Source organism: Gavia stellata, chromosome 2 (genome assembly GCF_030936135.1).
Source record: "Gavia stellata isolate bGavSte3 chromosome 2, bGavSte3.hap2, whole genome shotgun sequence".
NCBI lineage: Eukaryota > Metazoa > Chordata > Aves > Gaviiformes > Gaviidae > Gavia > Gavia stellata.
In genome coordinates, this window is record NC_082595.1 from 34,398,725 (window position 1) to 34,413,835 (window position 15,111).

Sequence of the window (15,111 nt, forward strand, 5' to 3'; positions counted from 1 at the left end):
AACGGGGAGATATCCCTGAAGCTGGGTAGGTATTGAAAATGGCTTTCCTTGGATTCCGGTTCTGAGCTTAAGTTTCTAAAACTCACTCTATTTAATAACCAAATTTTTCTGAGCTGTCCTTAGCCAAAAGGTGTGTTCTAGGAGAACTTGCTTTGGCATGATTGTCATTGCAGAAATTCAGCTGCTATTTCAAATACAGATGAAAGAGGGCATTTTTCTAAGGAATTTTTTAAAGCAAGGAGACTAACTGCTCTACAATATTAGGGAATTTTTCTATTCAGGTTTCCACAGCAGCAGTAAAGACCAGTTAGAAGTTTTAATAGTTTTCATTGTGGCTATGCCTGATTTGTTCCAGAGCTATTCTGATAAACTATTTAAAAAACATAGACACACGTGAATGCTCAAGAGACAATGTGGCCATTGCAAACTGGCAAAACTAGAGGAAAAAATTGAGAAGTGATGTAACGTGGGAGCATCCCTACTTCCTCAGGTTGAGAAGAGTAAGCTTTCTCATATATCTTTTTATATAACCTCTGGCAAGCGCTAATGAAGGATATGTGGCTATTAGCTTCCAGAGAATAACAATTTATTTTGACAGCACTACACATAGCATTGTCAGTTTGAACAATTTACCGTTCTGTTTCTGTTGATTTTCCCACTTGCTGTTCTATTTAATCACTTAGTGTGGTTGCTTAATAGCTAAATGTATCTGTTGTAGTGTCTGAAGCAACAGGTTTTTAATCTACTTCTGGTTTATCCGGAATAGGTTTGCTCCAAACTGTTGGAAGATGCCTCTGTAGAAGTGGCAAAGACATGATACAGGCTTCCAACACTTTTGGTACAAAATTTTTAAGCTTTTTTTTGGTTTTGCTCTGCATAGGAATGAGATAGTACTGATTCCTCTGTGAGTTATAGATCTCTTAATTCTAAGAGGCTTTGAAACACAAGTGCTTTTGTAAAACACGGGATATTCCTTCTTTAGTTCTTTCTTAGGTAACCTTAAGACTGTGTCACAATTTGATTATTTATTAAATGTTTTAAAATTACTTAATTTATAGTAAGCATTTTAAAAATGTAGTGTTTGAATTAAATGTCTATAAAATTATGAAGTCAGCATTTTTGAGATTCATGGTTTTTACTTTTTATTATAAGGTTTTTTTGGGGGAGGATTTGAAAGGTTGGAGACACTTGCAAGATCAAATTGCATATGCAGTGTCAACTACGTTGCTTGTGGTTGTCTATAGTCTTTATTTTTTAGACGAGTAATTACAGTTCCAAGAATGTTGTATACTTTCTTTTCAGCTAATACACCCATCAAGAGGAATTAGAAGATTCTTACATCCTAAACAAAGATATCTTTTTTTCTTTTTTTTATCATTGTTTTAAAAGCTTGCCAGTAAGCACTCTCCTAAATTTAAACAGAACAACATGTTTCTTCAATATTTAAGAAATGGAAAGCATATGGAGATAGGATGCCAGGAGTGGAATTTGTTTAACAATGGGGGGGTATTAGTAGATTTCTAAATACTTTGTTTCTATGTGATTAGTTAGTTTGGTCCTGCTGTGTTTGGAGTTCTCAAATATTGCTATAGAAGCTATAAACAATAACCAGTTCTAAAACCAGTGTGTTGTAAACATTGTGCTGCTGGCTGAAGGTGCTGCTCTTTTTAAAATGCTTAAGGAAAAATAGGTTTGTTTGTCTTTCTCCAGTGACAACCACCCTCATACCTGGAAAAAGCTGTATCTTGCTCATCATTGGCCAGTGACTGTATGTAAGGTGAGATATTTGTATTTTGTTCTCTTTCATCCTGACAAAGGTAGCCTTGGACAATAAATGTTTGAAAACAGAATCAACGAAGCCCATCAAGCATTTAATCTTGTTTATGCCCTTATATCTTTCTAAAGGGATTTGCTGATCTTGGTGCAAATTTTGCTACTTCCCCTGCACTCCAGAGTAGCAGTAAACAAGACAGGATTGTGATGTGCTACAGATACAGTAGTCAACGTAGGACGTACTGTACACTAAGCCTTAATTGCTTGTTGCATATTTTGTGATGTCTTGTTAGTTGTAAACTTAATCCTAGACTTTAACCAGATTCTGTAAGGAGACTTGCCTGCCTTGTCTGACTGAAGAGAGCAGATTAGTACTTGAACTGTTTGCTGCACAACAAATTTTAGCTTTGTAATGTTGGCTCCAGCATTTTAATGATGAGTAATCAAATATGGATTCAGTTAGGAAAAAGAGAGCTATAAAGCTATTACGGCAGGTGTCTCTGAGCATTTCTGTATTTGAGGGGTGGGAACCAAAAATGAACTCAACCTTCCAACATATGTCTGTCAAAAGCACAGCTAAGAGGTGTACTGCTTATGTCCCTTTTGCTATTAAATACCTAGTACCATCTGATAAGCAGAACATTTTTCCTATGCTGAAAATACTCGAAGGCCTGTTCTCATACAGCTAAGTTAAAAATATGCTATACTTCAAAATGAAAGATGTGATCAGATTTACTAACACAAGGATGAACCCCCCTGTGGATAATAGAGAAGCTTCAGTTTCGGGCAAATGTCTCTGGAGCCAAAAAGGTCCCGATTCTGGGAGACTTCAGTTTGCTTATTACAGTATTAGAGTCTTATTTTTTGTGCGTTAGGTACTCTTCTATTTCTCATTCTTATTTCTGGAAATACATATAAAAGCAGTAGCAGCAAAAGTCACATACTGCCTAAATTTCTGAGGAAAAGTAGATGTCCTTTACATTAGTTAAATGTGGAGGGGAAGTATCAATAACAAAATTCAGATGTGCATGACTAACTGAGACCAAGGAGTGGCTGCTATTTTGGTTTTTGTTTGTGTGCCTGCAATTTGTTTCTGATTTTCTGTTGAGTAAACACCACTGTTACTGACTTCAAGTAGAGATGTTGGTGTTCAGGAGTTTGTAGTGCCTGGCACAAGTGGGCATTCAGAGTCAGTAGCGGTGTGAACCCTTGCTTACACAAAGGAGATGCAAACAATTAAAAAAAAATTTAAAAAAACCCGCAAACAAAAAATCCCCACAAACCAACCAAACAAAAAAACACTACCAACCAGTTTTCCCACTGTATATTCATGCTGGATACTACTTTTAATTCCAGGGCAGCGCTATTAGTAAATTGACAAATAACCCTTATAAACTTACAGTGAAATTGTAATGAATGATTGAAGATATTAAGCATCAGAAAATGTAGGCTTGCCTACACTTTGTTGCTTCCTTATGATCTTCTGTAGTAAGAGGTGGACAGAACATTCCAAAGGAGTGAAGAAAAAGTGAAACTAAAATCATATTAAGTGACTTTTTACCCAGTTTCACATCACTGAGTCATATGAAAAAACCAGAATCTCAACTGTACTCCCTTAACAGCTTTCTTTTTGCTAATGTTAACGTAAGAGGAGTTCCCAAATTCAGCTGTGGGCTTTTTTTTAAATATGTAGATTCTTCTGCATGTTCAGTGTATTTATATATGATTGCTATGTTATTTCAAGGAGGAAATATTTTTAATGTAATTCTTCAGTAGACATGATGTTGAAAGGAAAAAATAGCTGGATGAAGAAACCTGCAAAACTCATTATATCACTTATATAAAAAAATCTTTGAGACACTACTTTGTACAAGTACTAGTTTATGCTTCCTATATGAAGGAACCTGATTATAGACTACTTTGCTACATACTGTGTTCTGGATACGTGTGTGGATGACTTACGTCTTAATTCCTACCCATTTTGCCTATCTGTGTTCAAAAAGTTTTCAGGCTTTTGAAGGCCTGAAAGACCTTTTTTAAAATTTAGTGGGCACAGTTCAGCATGCCAGAAGTTTGAGAATACATATTTCCCAGCTCTTCCTGTGCTTTAAACTGTATGTGTTCAGCTGGTGCTTTTTAATACTGAGTGTGATCAGCACAATTAAACTGGAAAGTAAGTGTTTTGTAATCATATCTTCTAAACTAACCTATTAAAAAAAGTAGTGAGTATCATGGAAGTAATAATAACCCCAGGACTTAACTACTGACTGCTGCAGTGAAAGGGTGAAGGAGGAAGAGATGTTCTTTCTCAACATGTGATTAGAAATTCTAGCACCGTATAATTGACCTAAAGCAAGTATGTATTCTACAAAGATAACCAAGCTAAATTCACAGACCTCAAGTAATTATGAATTTAGTGTTCACTTAATCAATAAATTGCACCACAGGCATAATTTAACTTCATGTAGCTAATTCATGTCACACTTAAAGTTTCTGGTCAGAAATTAATGTGAATCCTGTTAGGTAGAAATAGCAGCAACTCAAGGGCAAGAAGAGGGACTTTCCCCGCTCCCTTTTTATGGAGTTATGAAGATCTTTAAATTAAGAACTTAAGAAGAGAAATATTATTGCAGCTTTTGCATCTTGGAAATACCCACGGAAGACACTGTCTTTTTGCAATCTCCTTGTCAAATGGGGAAAATCCCATGCAAGTTTGTAGACTATTCAGTTCCTTCTCTGTTGATAATGGGAAGGATTATAAAGAAATGGGTACTAAACCCTGCTGTGATCTGCCTTTCATTGCACATATGTGCTGATCAAATGAAGGAATCAAAGAAAGGACAACAGAATAGGCTGGTGAACAGAACAGAGTGAATTCAAGTTTGAATGTAGTGTTAAGCAGCAGATGAAATTAATTTTTTTTTATGAGAGAAAAGATTTTCCTGATTTCAGGCTTTGGCAATAATTTTGTAGCAAAGACTTAAAGGAAGAATAGAAACACTATTTTTTTCTTCTTTTTTTTTTTGTTAGAAATAGTCACATAATATGGAAAGAATTAAAGTGACTAAGGTGAGGGCAGTACACTATTGTGATCTAGCATTAGATCAAAAAGTTCCTTAGATTAAAGGGATACCTTTATTTCTTTGTATATTAAGCCAGGTGTGTCAAAGTGAATTGGGCTCTTGACATATACTGTTTTGGAACAAAAGAAAATTTTTTTCCTAAATGCCCATGTAACTCATAAGGTAACTCTTAATCTATGCCTTCAACTTCTCTGTGAATAAGGTCTGGTTTAGATGTTTTTGTGGGTCTTTATCTTCTCTAAGAATAAACACATGAAAGGTTTTAGCTTATCTGCTCATGCTAGAGAGGTGTTTCAACAAGTAAATCTGTTTTATTTCCGTCCCAAATTTTTTCAGCAACCTTCTAAATTTGCTGATTCATTGATTGGTTTTACCCCAGTGGGTGGGAGGAAGGAGGAAGGGGAATAATTACAGACTGTTTGGGGGAGAGAAATCGAAGAGGTGAACGCTCTCCACAGTTTCAAAAGCAAAGATTTTTCGTGGCAGTTGTGATGTTTCATTACAAAATAACACTTAAAATTGATCTTAATTAAACAGATGGCCTACTTAAACAGGGTGGTTGAAGGGGAGAGCAGGATTAAATATTTCACTTCCCAGAAGCTGACTTTTTATTTAAACTTGGGGTACCTGTATGTGATCCAGTAGCACTACTCTCTCCTATGTACAAGCTGCTATACCAAGGGATTTGTAACTTGGGCAGCTCTACAGGTAACACTTCTGTGACAGTTTGATGGTGTTTCACTTTTCAGCTTGTCAGAGCTGAAGGGACTCAGGAGCTCCCACACTTGTAGCAGCTGCTGTTTGTCCAATGTCTTGCTGTTACAAATAGGCTAATCTCTGCTGCAGCATTCCCTCTCAGCACGGTGGGCACTGTAAAGGCTCTCTGGTACTTTTCTCAGTGTTATAGATCATGTATGGTTAATTTGGATTAGTTTGATTATCAGATTGATTTAAAATAAGAGAAAGCGATGTTCCTTTTTTAAATTAATTTAGATATAGAAGGCTTTCTGGGGTCCAATGCCTACTTGAAAATACACATTTGTAACTCTGTTTCAAGTCAAGGGTTGCCTGAGGTTGAATCAATCCTTCAGCAATCAGTACATGATAAAGAGGAAGGCTGACAAGAAGTGTTTTTGCAGAAGTGGCAGGAGTACCCAGCTTCTCAGACTAGTGTTTGCTCATTTTATGATACGGATTTAAAATGAACATTGGAAAAATACTATGGCTAGAATTAAAAAGGAGGATGAATGAAGCTGGCCAAAGCACGCAGAGTGTGAACTAATGCATTGTAGGTTGCACTGACCTCACAGTTCTGCCAGCACACAATGTAACACCAACAGCCTGATGAAATGAGTAGAAGAAACTGCTAATAAGGTTAGGGCCATGGTAGGGGAGAGCTGATTCCAAATCTAAAATACTCTGGGTTTTCCTTTAGCATGTCTGAGAACTGCAGTTAAAGATTGGATAAGGAGCACAATTGCACTGTTCTTGTTACCACTCTTGGTTGAGCAAGCTGGTTAGCTGTCAGGTTGTTTTTCAGGGGATGATGCATTAGCTGCTGGCTATTAATTTGCTGTATTTTGGGCTGGATAGCTGAACTCTTTCAGCTCCACAAAGCTTGTGTCATGACAGGAGCAATATTGTTTAGGCATTTGCAGTGTGTGTTTGTTGACAATACTCCTTTCAGGAAAAAAGCTGTTTCTGGGTTTGATTGCTTCTGTTATTGGTGGCAAGAGAGGAGAGGAAGGAAATGGGCACAGAACAAGAAGGTCTTGCAGAGCTTGCAGTTTTGCTGCCACTGGCCTGTGGCATGTAGAAGGCAATTAGTGAGATTGCAGGCCTCTCTCTGCTCTTCTCTGAACTCTGCTCTTGCTCCAGCATTACATAAGAGGTATTGTGGCATAATTAAGACAGGATGCAGAGCCGAAAAGGAAAGCTATTATTATGGGGGAAGAAAGTCTGAGGAGGTTGTTATTTAATGGCAAAAAGTGTTTACTAAAAAGAGCCATAATTACTAAGCAGAATAATCAAGGAGAATACAGTAATGGTACGCTGTGATGTGTGAACATGAATTTTTTTTGTTTTGTTCAGGAATATGTACTCTGCTATAAACAATAATTAATGTGTAGACTATTTCTCCTGCATTATCAAAAGTTTTGACTGGGGGCTTTTTTTTGTAGGAATGTATGTAGTCTTTCCTCTTCTCTCCATTCCCTTGTACCTTAAGTCAAAATATTTAAAAAATACCTTCTAACCATTTTACTTGGAATAAGCAACCTATTTCATCTCTTCTTTGTATTTTTCCCTTTTAATGCAACAACAGAACTACTCCTGGATGCTTGAAGATGGTTGTAGGCTTGTCTAATATTATAGTTCATGTTGATGTTTTTTATTTTAATGGCTCTTCACTCCTTAAAAAGATCTGATGATGAGAAAAATAGAGAGCTGCCACCTGGAATATCATAAATGCAGATTTAGCTCCATTCATTTAGCATGGATCAGGCTACTTTCTATTACCGCAGAACCTATCCTTTGTCTTCTTTTTACACTTCCTGTTCAGGATGCCCCCTGATATTCACTTGATCTGCTTCAAAATTTTAATGCCAGTTGGTCTCTGCTAAGTGGCACGTGATCCATGACAGCTTCAAGTAACTGGAGTTCACCAGTTCCTGATTTGGGCAAGCACAAGCTCTCATGTCTCACTAGAGCCTTGGACCACCAGTGAATGAACTTTTATTTTTTCCTCTAAACCATTATCCCTGGACACACATGACAAATACTCCGTATTTTTGTTTCCACAGATGAGTGCTAATGATTGTCAAGACCCTCCAGAGTACTGGACAATCCATGGACTGTGGTATGATCATAGAGTGTTTTTATTTCAGCCTGAAAAGGAAAAATCGAGTTTGGTACCAGGATGTTTAATGCTTTTTTTGAGGGCTTAATCTATCTGGTTTTATGATTCCTTGAAAAAAAAGCCTTCATTTTGTTGGAAATCAAAACCCTATGGTTTGATATAAAACTGAAATGCACTCCTGTATCTCATGACTCTCTGAGCTCCTGAAATCCTCTTGTCACATGAGCATTTTATTTATACATCTCCTTATAGGATCAGTAATGTTGTCAAACAGAAAGGGAAGTATAATTTCCCCTCTTTTTTTTTTCTCTCCCTGAGTACACAGAACTTGTTAATGTCTTGTGACTGCTTGTGACTTTAAGCATTTTCACTCAGCACAAATAGTGCAAAACTACAGGAAAAATTAATTTGCTTCAGAGGAATCAGTTCACTGTAACTGGTGCCCATGGCAGCAATTCAAAGGTTTTTCTGACAAATACAGGGAGAAACTTAGTACAGGAGTTTAAGCTATGCGTCCTGGAAAGGTGAACAGCATTATGTCTAGATTTCCAGTGAGTGTCTTGGTGATAATTGCAGAATCATCACTTGGTGAAGTGGTTGAAGAGGTCAGTGTCATTAGTGACATCATGTGCCAGACCCTTCCGTATCATTTACTCTCCTTATATGTCTTTTACACAGAGTGAGAGGGACTGATGGACCTAATGAAGAACCTCTGCATGGAAAATGTTTTGGCCATAATTAATGTCTTGAGTTTTTACTTCTAAAACACTGTAGATGCTGATGGGTTACTTGCATTTTAAAATAAAATCTCTAGCTATAATTTTGCATATTTAAAATTCAGGCTAGTGATACAGAATAGAATGCTGTTAGTTACAATTAGTAAGTTAGGAGACATCTCTTTTCACTTTTATTTTGCTTCCCTAGGCCTGACAAAACTGAAGAGTGTAATAGGACATGGCATTTCAATGTCACCGAGATTAAGGTATTTATTTGAAACAAAAACACTTGTACCAAGCAGAGCTCAATGCAATTACTTTTGCACATCCTATATGCAAAATCTGTAGCTTATAATGTATCACTCAATGTTTGCTGAGAGGTATGTTCTTTTAAGGACTCCACAAAATTATTAGGTGCTTCTGGTACTACTTGAAGTTGCAGTGCTTGTGATCATTAGGAGCTGTTCCTACTTGATTTTGTAGACAAGAGGTTTGACTTGTTCAGCCACATCCTCCTTAAAAAAATCTAGAGAACATAGGCGGTGGATCTGCAGTGGCAAAAAGTACCTGTGAAAAAGAGGTTACAGTTAGTCCATGTTCTCTCTTCCATTTTCTACTGCAAAGCCAGAACACAAAAAATTAAAAAGTTGAGTACATTTTTCTGTGTGTTTTCTCCCAGGGCATTAGTCCTTTTTAATTCTTTTTTAAATCAAAATGTTCCCTATTTCATTCAAATGTGTTGTGAACAGGGATAGGAGGCTTGAGCTGACAAATGTGAAAAGCTGCATGATTGAACAACTTCTGTAGGGACAGTTGAAGGAAAATCTTACTTGGAGGCAGTGTGTCGGTATTAGTACATTCAGATATTTAGGTAGTTGCACCTACCTGTTACCTCCAACAACAGCATTTTCAGAATATTGGGGAAAAAGACCTTTATCTGCGAGTAAATGTTTCAGTTGTGGCTGTTGAGAGATGAGGCTTCAGTTTTAGAAAATGTATCAATGTGTGTAGCTTGTATAAGAAATAGCTTTTCAACACTGTAAGTGCATTTATTAATCGTTGTATTTTTAGGATCTTATGTCAGACATGAGACACTATTGGCCTGATGTGCTTCATTCGTCTCTGAATCGCACCCAGTTCTGGTGAGTACAAAAAAACCTAAGAAGTATTTTGGATATTATTTTATTAAAAAAATCCATCTGAGTTAATAATTCTTCAGGTGAGATGATGTGCATGAGAAGCAGTGTCCAGGAGGCTACTGAAAGCAATGTGTCTTGTCAGTCTCATTTACAGAATAAATCTGTTGTCTTGTTAGAGCACCTGCAAAATACAGCTGTTGAAGAGAGGGCTATGGCAGAGGTTTTGGAGAAATGAAACTTAGTGAAAGAGAGAGAGAGAGAGGGAACAGCATGTGTTTCCTCCCTTTGCCCCCAGGGAGGAGAGAAGCAGCTGCTGTTGACACATTATATCTGAATAGCAGTAGCACTCCTGGGATGTCACAGCTAGCTGCAAGAGCAGCTTCCAGGCCTCTTTTCCTAGCTAGTTTCACTGTGTTGCTGGCTTTGAGAGACCTTTGCTTTTGGGCTTTCTCACTGAGGAGGAAATGGAAAAATAGGATGCATTGGATCATCCTAGCCACTTCTCTACAGAATTCTGTCTTTTTACTTACTTTCCTAGCAGCCTAAAATCAGATCTGGGAATTTATTTAGATATCAACCTGCTTGGCTTACGGAAAGGGGAAAGGAGATTTTGATCTCTCCTGACAACAGTAGTGTTTTCCTTCTTCATGTTTCTGTTTGCTTCTGAATAATCAAGACATTTGGACCAAAGAGCAGTATGGGTGGTATTTGAGTTTGCACAGGCTTCAGTTCAAGTGCATTATTTTAACTTGAATGGCCACTGATTTTAGTTTAATTTGCTGAGCCGTGAGCTGCATTGGCCAAGGTATGGATATGCAATTTGTTCTTCCAGATCTACAGTGAAAGTGGTAACATCAGATAAGAAGCAGAGCACACAGCTAGAGGCAGTAGCATTTAAAACCATGTCAACTATAAGTGCCCATAAGTTTTCCTTTGGATTGGATGACTGTTTCCTCCCTGTGTCACTAGGGAAAAGCTTTGAAGGGAATGTGCATCTGTTTTAGTCCCGTCCTTGCTCTACAGAAGACACTTGTCCTCAGAGTCTTAAACTGACTCCAGAAGTGTCTTAGGGCAACCTAAACTTGAAACTGTCAAAAGTGGTGGTGTTACTTTTTCCTCCCCCCATTCCTCTGTTCTTGCACTGTGCCAGGGAGAGCATGACTGCTTCTTTCTGTGGTAGAACAAGTTTATGCTACCTTAAACTGTTCCTGGAATTAGAATAAGAAAAATATATCTTAAATCTAGTACCTTCCATGCCCTAACCACCTACCTGTTCATAAAAACAGGTGCATACCAGTCCTTATTTTACTAACAGATATATTTTGGTAGGCAGCAGGTATGAACAGATAGAATCAAAACCTTTTCCCTTTTAATTCAAGGCTAGCGAACAGTACTTACTTCAATACCTGGAAATATAATTAGCAATATCATAAAAGCAATACAGAAGGCAGGTTATAGCACTGTAACTAATATTTTGATTGACAGAGAAATTCACTCCCTTTCAGTAAGGTGACAAGTGCACTGTAATTGATAGCTTTAGTTGCGAATTTTGTAAATGCAAGCTTTTAAGCCAACTGAAAGCCAGTAAGATCCCATTGTACGTCTCCCTTCAGTTAAAATACTGTATTTACTTCAAAATTTAAAAAAAAAACCCCACAAACCAACCAAAACCTCTATAATGTAAAAATTCTGATATAGCAGAAATGTGAATCTGAAAGTAAAACTGACTATTCACAATTTTCATTGTTGTAGACTAAAGGCATCTTAATTGGGTAAAGAGCATGAGCAGCGACAAGCAAAATGGATATTGAATATCTTAGCATATTGCATCAGGGTTTTTCCAAGACTGCTGTAATTGTGTAGTATGTTTCTTCCTGGCATTACCTCTAACTGTAGCCCTGCCTTAAAAGGGGAGATAAGGAATCTTCCTGGCAATTTTAGGATGGCTGTGGGTGCTTCTGTAAAGATAATTGCACACCTCTGTTCACCTTGTTAACTTACGAACAATTGCCACCCAAAAGTTTGAATTGGACAGGATAGAATGCCTTAATACAGGACAAAGGGTTATGTGTGCTTTGTATCTCAAAATGTATTAACTAAAACCATCCCTTTTATAGTAGTTAATAATTTTTTGGACCGAATAAAAATTTCTAGACCAAAAGAATTCCCTCCAGGATAAGTTTACACATATGATACAGAAGGAATCATTGTTTAGCCTATGGGACAGCTGGGTGTCCCTCATCTTCTACATTTTGTGGGTAGCATTTGCAGCTGTGCTTTACAGACCTTTGTTCCTACCCTAATAATGAGACAGTCTTTGAGCTGGGTGGTTTCTATAATCCTTGGACCCACCTGGTATGCTCCTGACTTTGTCTGTCACATCTGCATGACTTTGTGCTTGGGGGAATTCTGTCCTTGTTGTACGTAACAGGAAGCAAAATCTCTTTGAGGTTCAGCCTCCTTTCCACACTGCTGAGTTGTACCAATTTCATTCCTTTGCATTTCTGCAGCCCTCTAAGACTTCGTTTGTAGGACTTAGCTTTGAGGTAAGCAAGTGTAGCATTTATTATTAGCAGCACCGTAGAGAAAAGGATGTTATATAGTGGAACCCAATTTAGTGCTGTAAGCCCCACTCCTGTGTGCTTGCCAAAGTACTTGTGTCCTACAAGGAGCAAAAAATGTTCAGCAGAGTTCTTGACAGCTAGCATGTGTGCTCTGTGTTACTGCGTAGCTCATGGGTACGAGAGGTACAGAAGGATGTGTGGCCTTCATGAATACAGGCAGCTGTGTTTTGTATTCACATGCCACCCAGCTGTGAACTGATGCTCAAGTAGAATTACCTTGTCTTATTGCGGTCTAGGTGAAGGATAATGTAGCTCAGTGAATAACATTGAGACATTAATTCTTTTGACTTCTAAACAAATTATTTTATGTTATTCCCTGGTACCTGCAGCTTCTTCATTTCCTAACTTCTTCCGATTGCATTTAAATGGAAGAGGTGAAGGTGAAATTTCATATGCCTGTGCTGAATGCTCAGAATTAGCTGTATCTGCATCTTTATTTTTTTTCACATGGCTGTGCTGCAATATAAAGTAACACTGTCAAGGGTGTAATCTTAAAGTTTCAGCAGTTGTTCTGTAGTGACTCTAACGTAGCTCTCCATTCTATGGAAGCTCACAGGACTGTTTAAAAAAACTTGGGCCAGGGGTATTCTTGGCTTGCTGCAGCTGATGATGCGTGGGCACTGTCTGTGCGTAGCTCTGTGTATTTTCACTTGGATCGCCACAGCCCCATTGCCTGGGCTCTGTGATCAGTGCAAACTGGACCAAACCACTCTAATAGCAGTTCCATGTTAGCAATAATATGCTTATTGAGCACTGTCAGGTCTTTGGCCCTCTGTTTCTGCCTTCTTTCTGGAAACAGCAGGGCACTTAAATACAAGTACTACTGAAAGCCTTCAAAAGACAGGCACAACACTTTACCATTAGTTTTACACACGTGCATGCGTATATTCTCTGAAGAGAAATTGTCATCTGACATGCAAAGCCTTGCCTCCAGCTTATGGCTGTTCCAATAGGCCTTTGGATTTGACTATTGTCTGCTTCTGGTCCAAGCTAACTGCTCAGTATCTCTTGCTAAATTTACCCCTAAAAAAGCTTCCATTTTCTTTAAAACTGTGGTCTCTTTTCTTATCAGTAATTTCACATCTTTTGCTGGGAAATCTGCTTTTTTTGCCCATCTAAAGTGAACTCCTCCAGGCAGTAAACAAATCACTTGACATGCAGTTGGGTTGAGAACTCTCTACAAGGCTAAATTTGGGAACGTATAGTGAAAATGTTTTAGTAATGCATCTTCTCTCCTGCCTTAAATTTCTTGACGCCACAGTTGCTTTATTCATTCTTTGTTCAGAAGCATTGTATGACTTTCTCTAGATAACAAACATAACGTCTTTTAAAGTGTTTTAATTCCTTGAGAAAAATCTGAAATTCTTAATATGAATGGACGATTCAAAGGCAGGCTTTCAGGTGAATAATAGTTGTCCTTGTGCTTCTCTGCTTTTCCATGAGGTACTTAAGGCATCATAAGGTCAGGGAATGCTGTGGTAGTGGCAGGAATTTGTGATTAGATAACTCTTTGTGTACATCTGCTGAATTGATACCTATTTAATACAAGTGGCTCATGAAAATTTGAAAAGAAAGAAGAAGAAAAAAAAAAAAGACACTCCGCCCCCCAAATCTTCATGTGGTCTTATTAAAGATTATACTGTTTAGACTTTAGAATTGATAGAAATATATTTTGAGCTTTGCTTCATTTTTTTTTTTGTCCTGTTTGAGTTCGTCTGCAATAAAATTGCAAGAATTGCTTTCTTTTGCACTCTCTTCCATGGTATTAGAAGACTTGATGCTGGAAGAGAAGCAAGACTTGAGAGCAGGCCTATGAAGATACTGCCACAGGCCAGAGTAAAAGTTGAGGCAACAGCCTTGTCTTAGCAGCTTGTGCAGTTTAACTGTTCCACCCAAATTAAGGGCTAGTCTCTTCAGTTTTGAAAAAATTTTAGTGCTTTGAAAGTACATTTAACATAAAAGACTCCACTAAAACTTATACAAAGTTTAGAAATACTAATTTTCTAGGCAAATTCTTACCATTCCGATGTCCAAACATCTCTTTGTCATACACTGAGAGACCTTTGTATCATAAGAGCATGATACATACTTCGTAATTTCTTTCATTTAATTATTTCAAAAACAATCTGATTCAAAGGAGACAGCTAAAAAAACCAAACACCCAAATTGTTTGGGCTAACTTAATGTAAAAAAACACCCGAATGGAGCTTTTGGCTTGATAAAGTTTTGGCAGACTCTTGTGACATTAAGTTTTCTTAGTCAGTTTTGGAATGAAGTAATGGTTTATTCCGCATCGGTATCTGTCTTACCTCCTCACCTTGCAATGTCCAATCTTAAAAAGATAGCTGATGGCTGGGGGGGAGAGGAGAAGAGTGTTATCCTTTTGGTGGGATAAAAGGTGAAGGGCTGAACTATAAATGACTTTTTGCACAAATTCATATGCATAATTTGTATAGGAAAACAGAATACTGATTCTGAATGTCCCAGGTCCATACTAATATCCAAACCATTAGACCATCCTCTCCTTTATTTTCTACAGCTCTTACATTAACTTCAAAAGTGTCTGTCTTGCAGCTGCCAGTGTTAGGGCCAACTCATTTATATATTTTTAGCACAACTTTATGTCTGAAAGAATTTTAACTTAGTCTGATGTTACAAACCATAATGAGGGACTTCTTGGGCTTCTTCCTTACTCTCCTGAAAATCTCTTGGTAAATGATTCTACTAAAAAAGTATATAGATGTTGCTGTAAGTGGAATGGTGGGAGTGATCTTTCTTGGTTTTGCTTTTCATACATGCATATTTCTTGAGTGCAGTGTCATACTTCACACATGTAGTCTTTCAGATACTAGATTTAAGTATCTGAAATATACTTGATTTAAATATATTGGCTAGCTTGTGCAGCACATATATCTGTAA

The 15,111-nt window shown here is 37.6% G+C and overlaps 1 protein-coding gene across 1 annotated transcript in view; it reads left to right on the top strand.

Moving 5' to 3' along the window:
* Window positions 1–15,111, top strand: part of RNASET2 (ribonuclease T2) — a 28,785-nt gene that overhangs the window by 6,871 nt on the left and 6,803 nt on the right. The window contains exons 3-6 of the mRNA XM_059833351.1: window positions 1,711–1,777; window positions 7,658–7,713; window positions 8,638–8,695; window positions 9,501–9,571. Coding sequence (XP_059689334.1) covers window positions 1,711–1,777; window positions 7,658–7,713; window positions 8,638–8,695; window positions 9,501–9,571 — 252 coding nt within the window. The remainder of the gene's footprint in view (window positions 1–1,710; window positions 1,778–7,657; window positions 7,714–8,637; window positions 8,696–9,500; window positions 9,572–15,111) is intronic.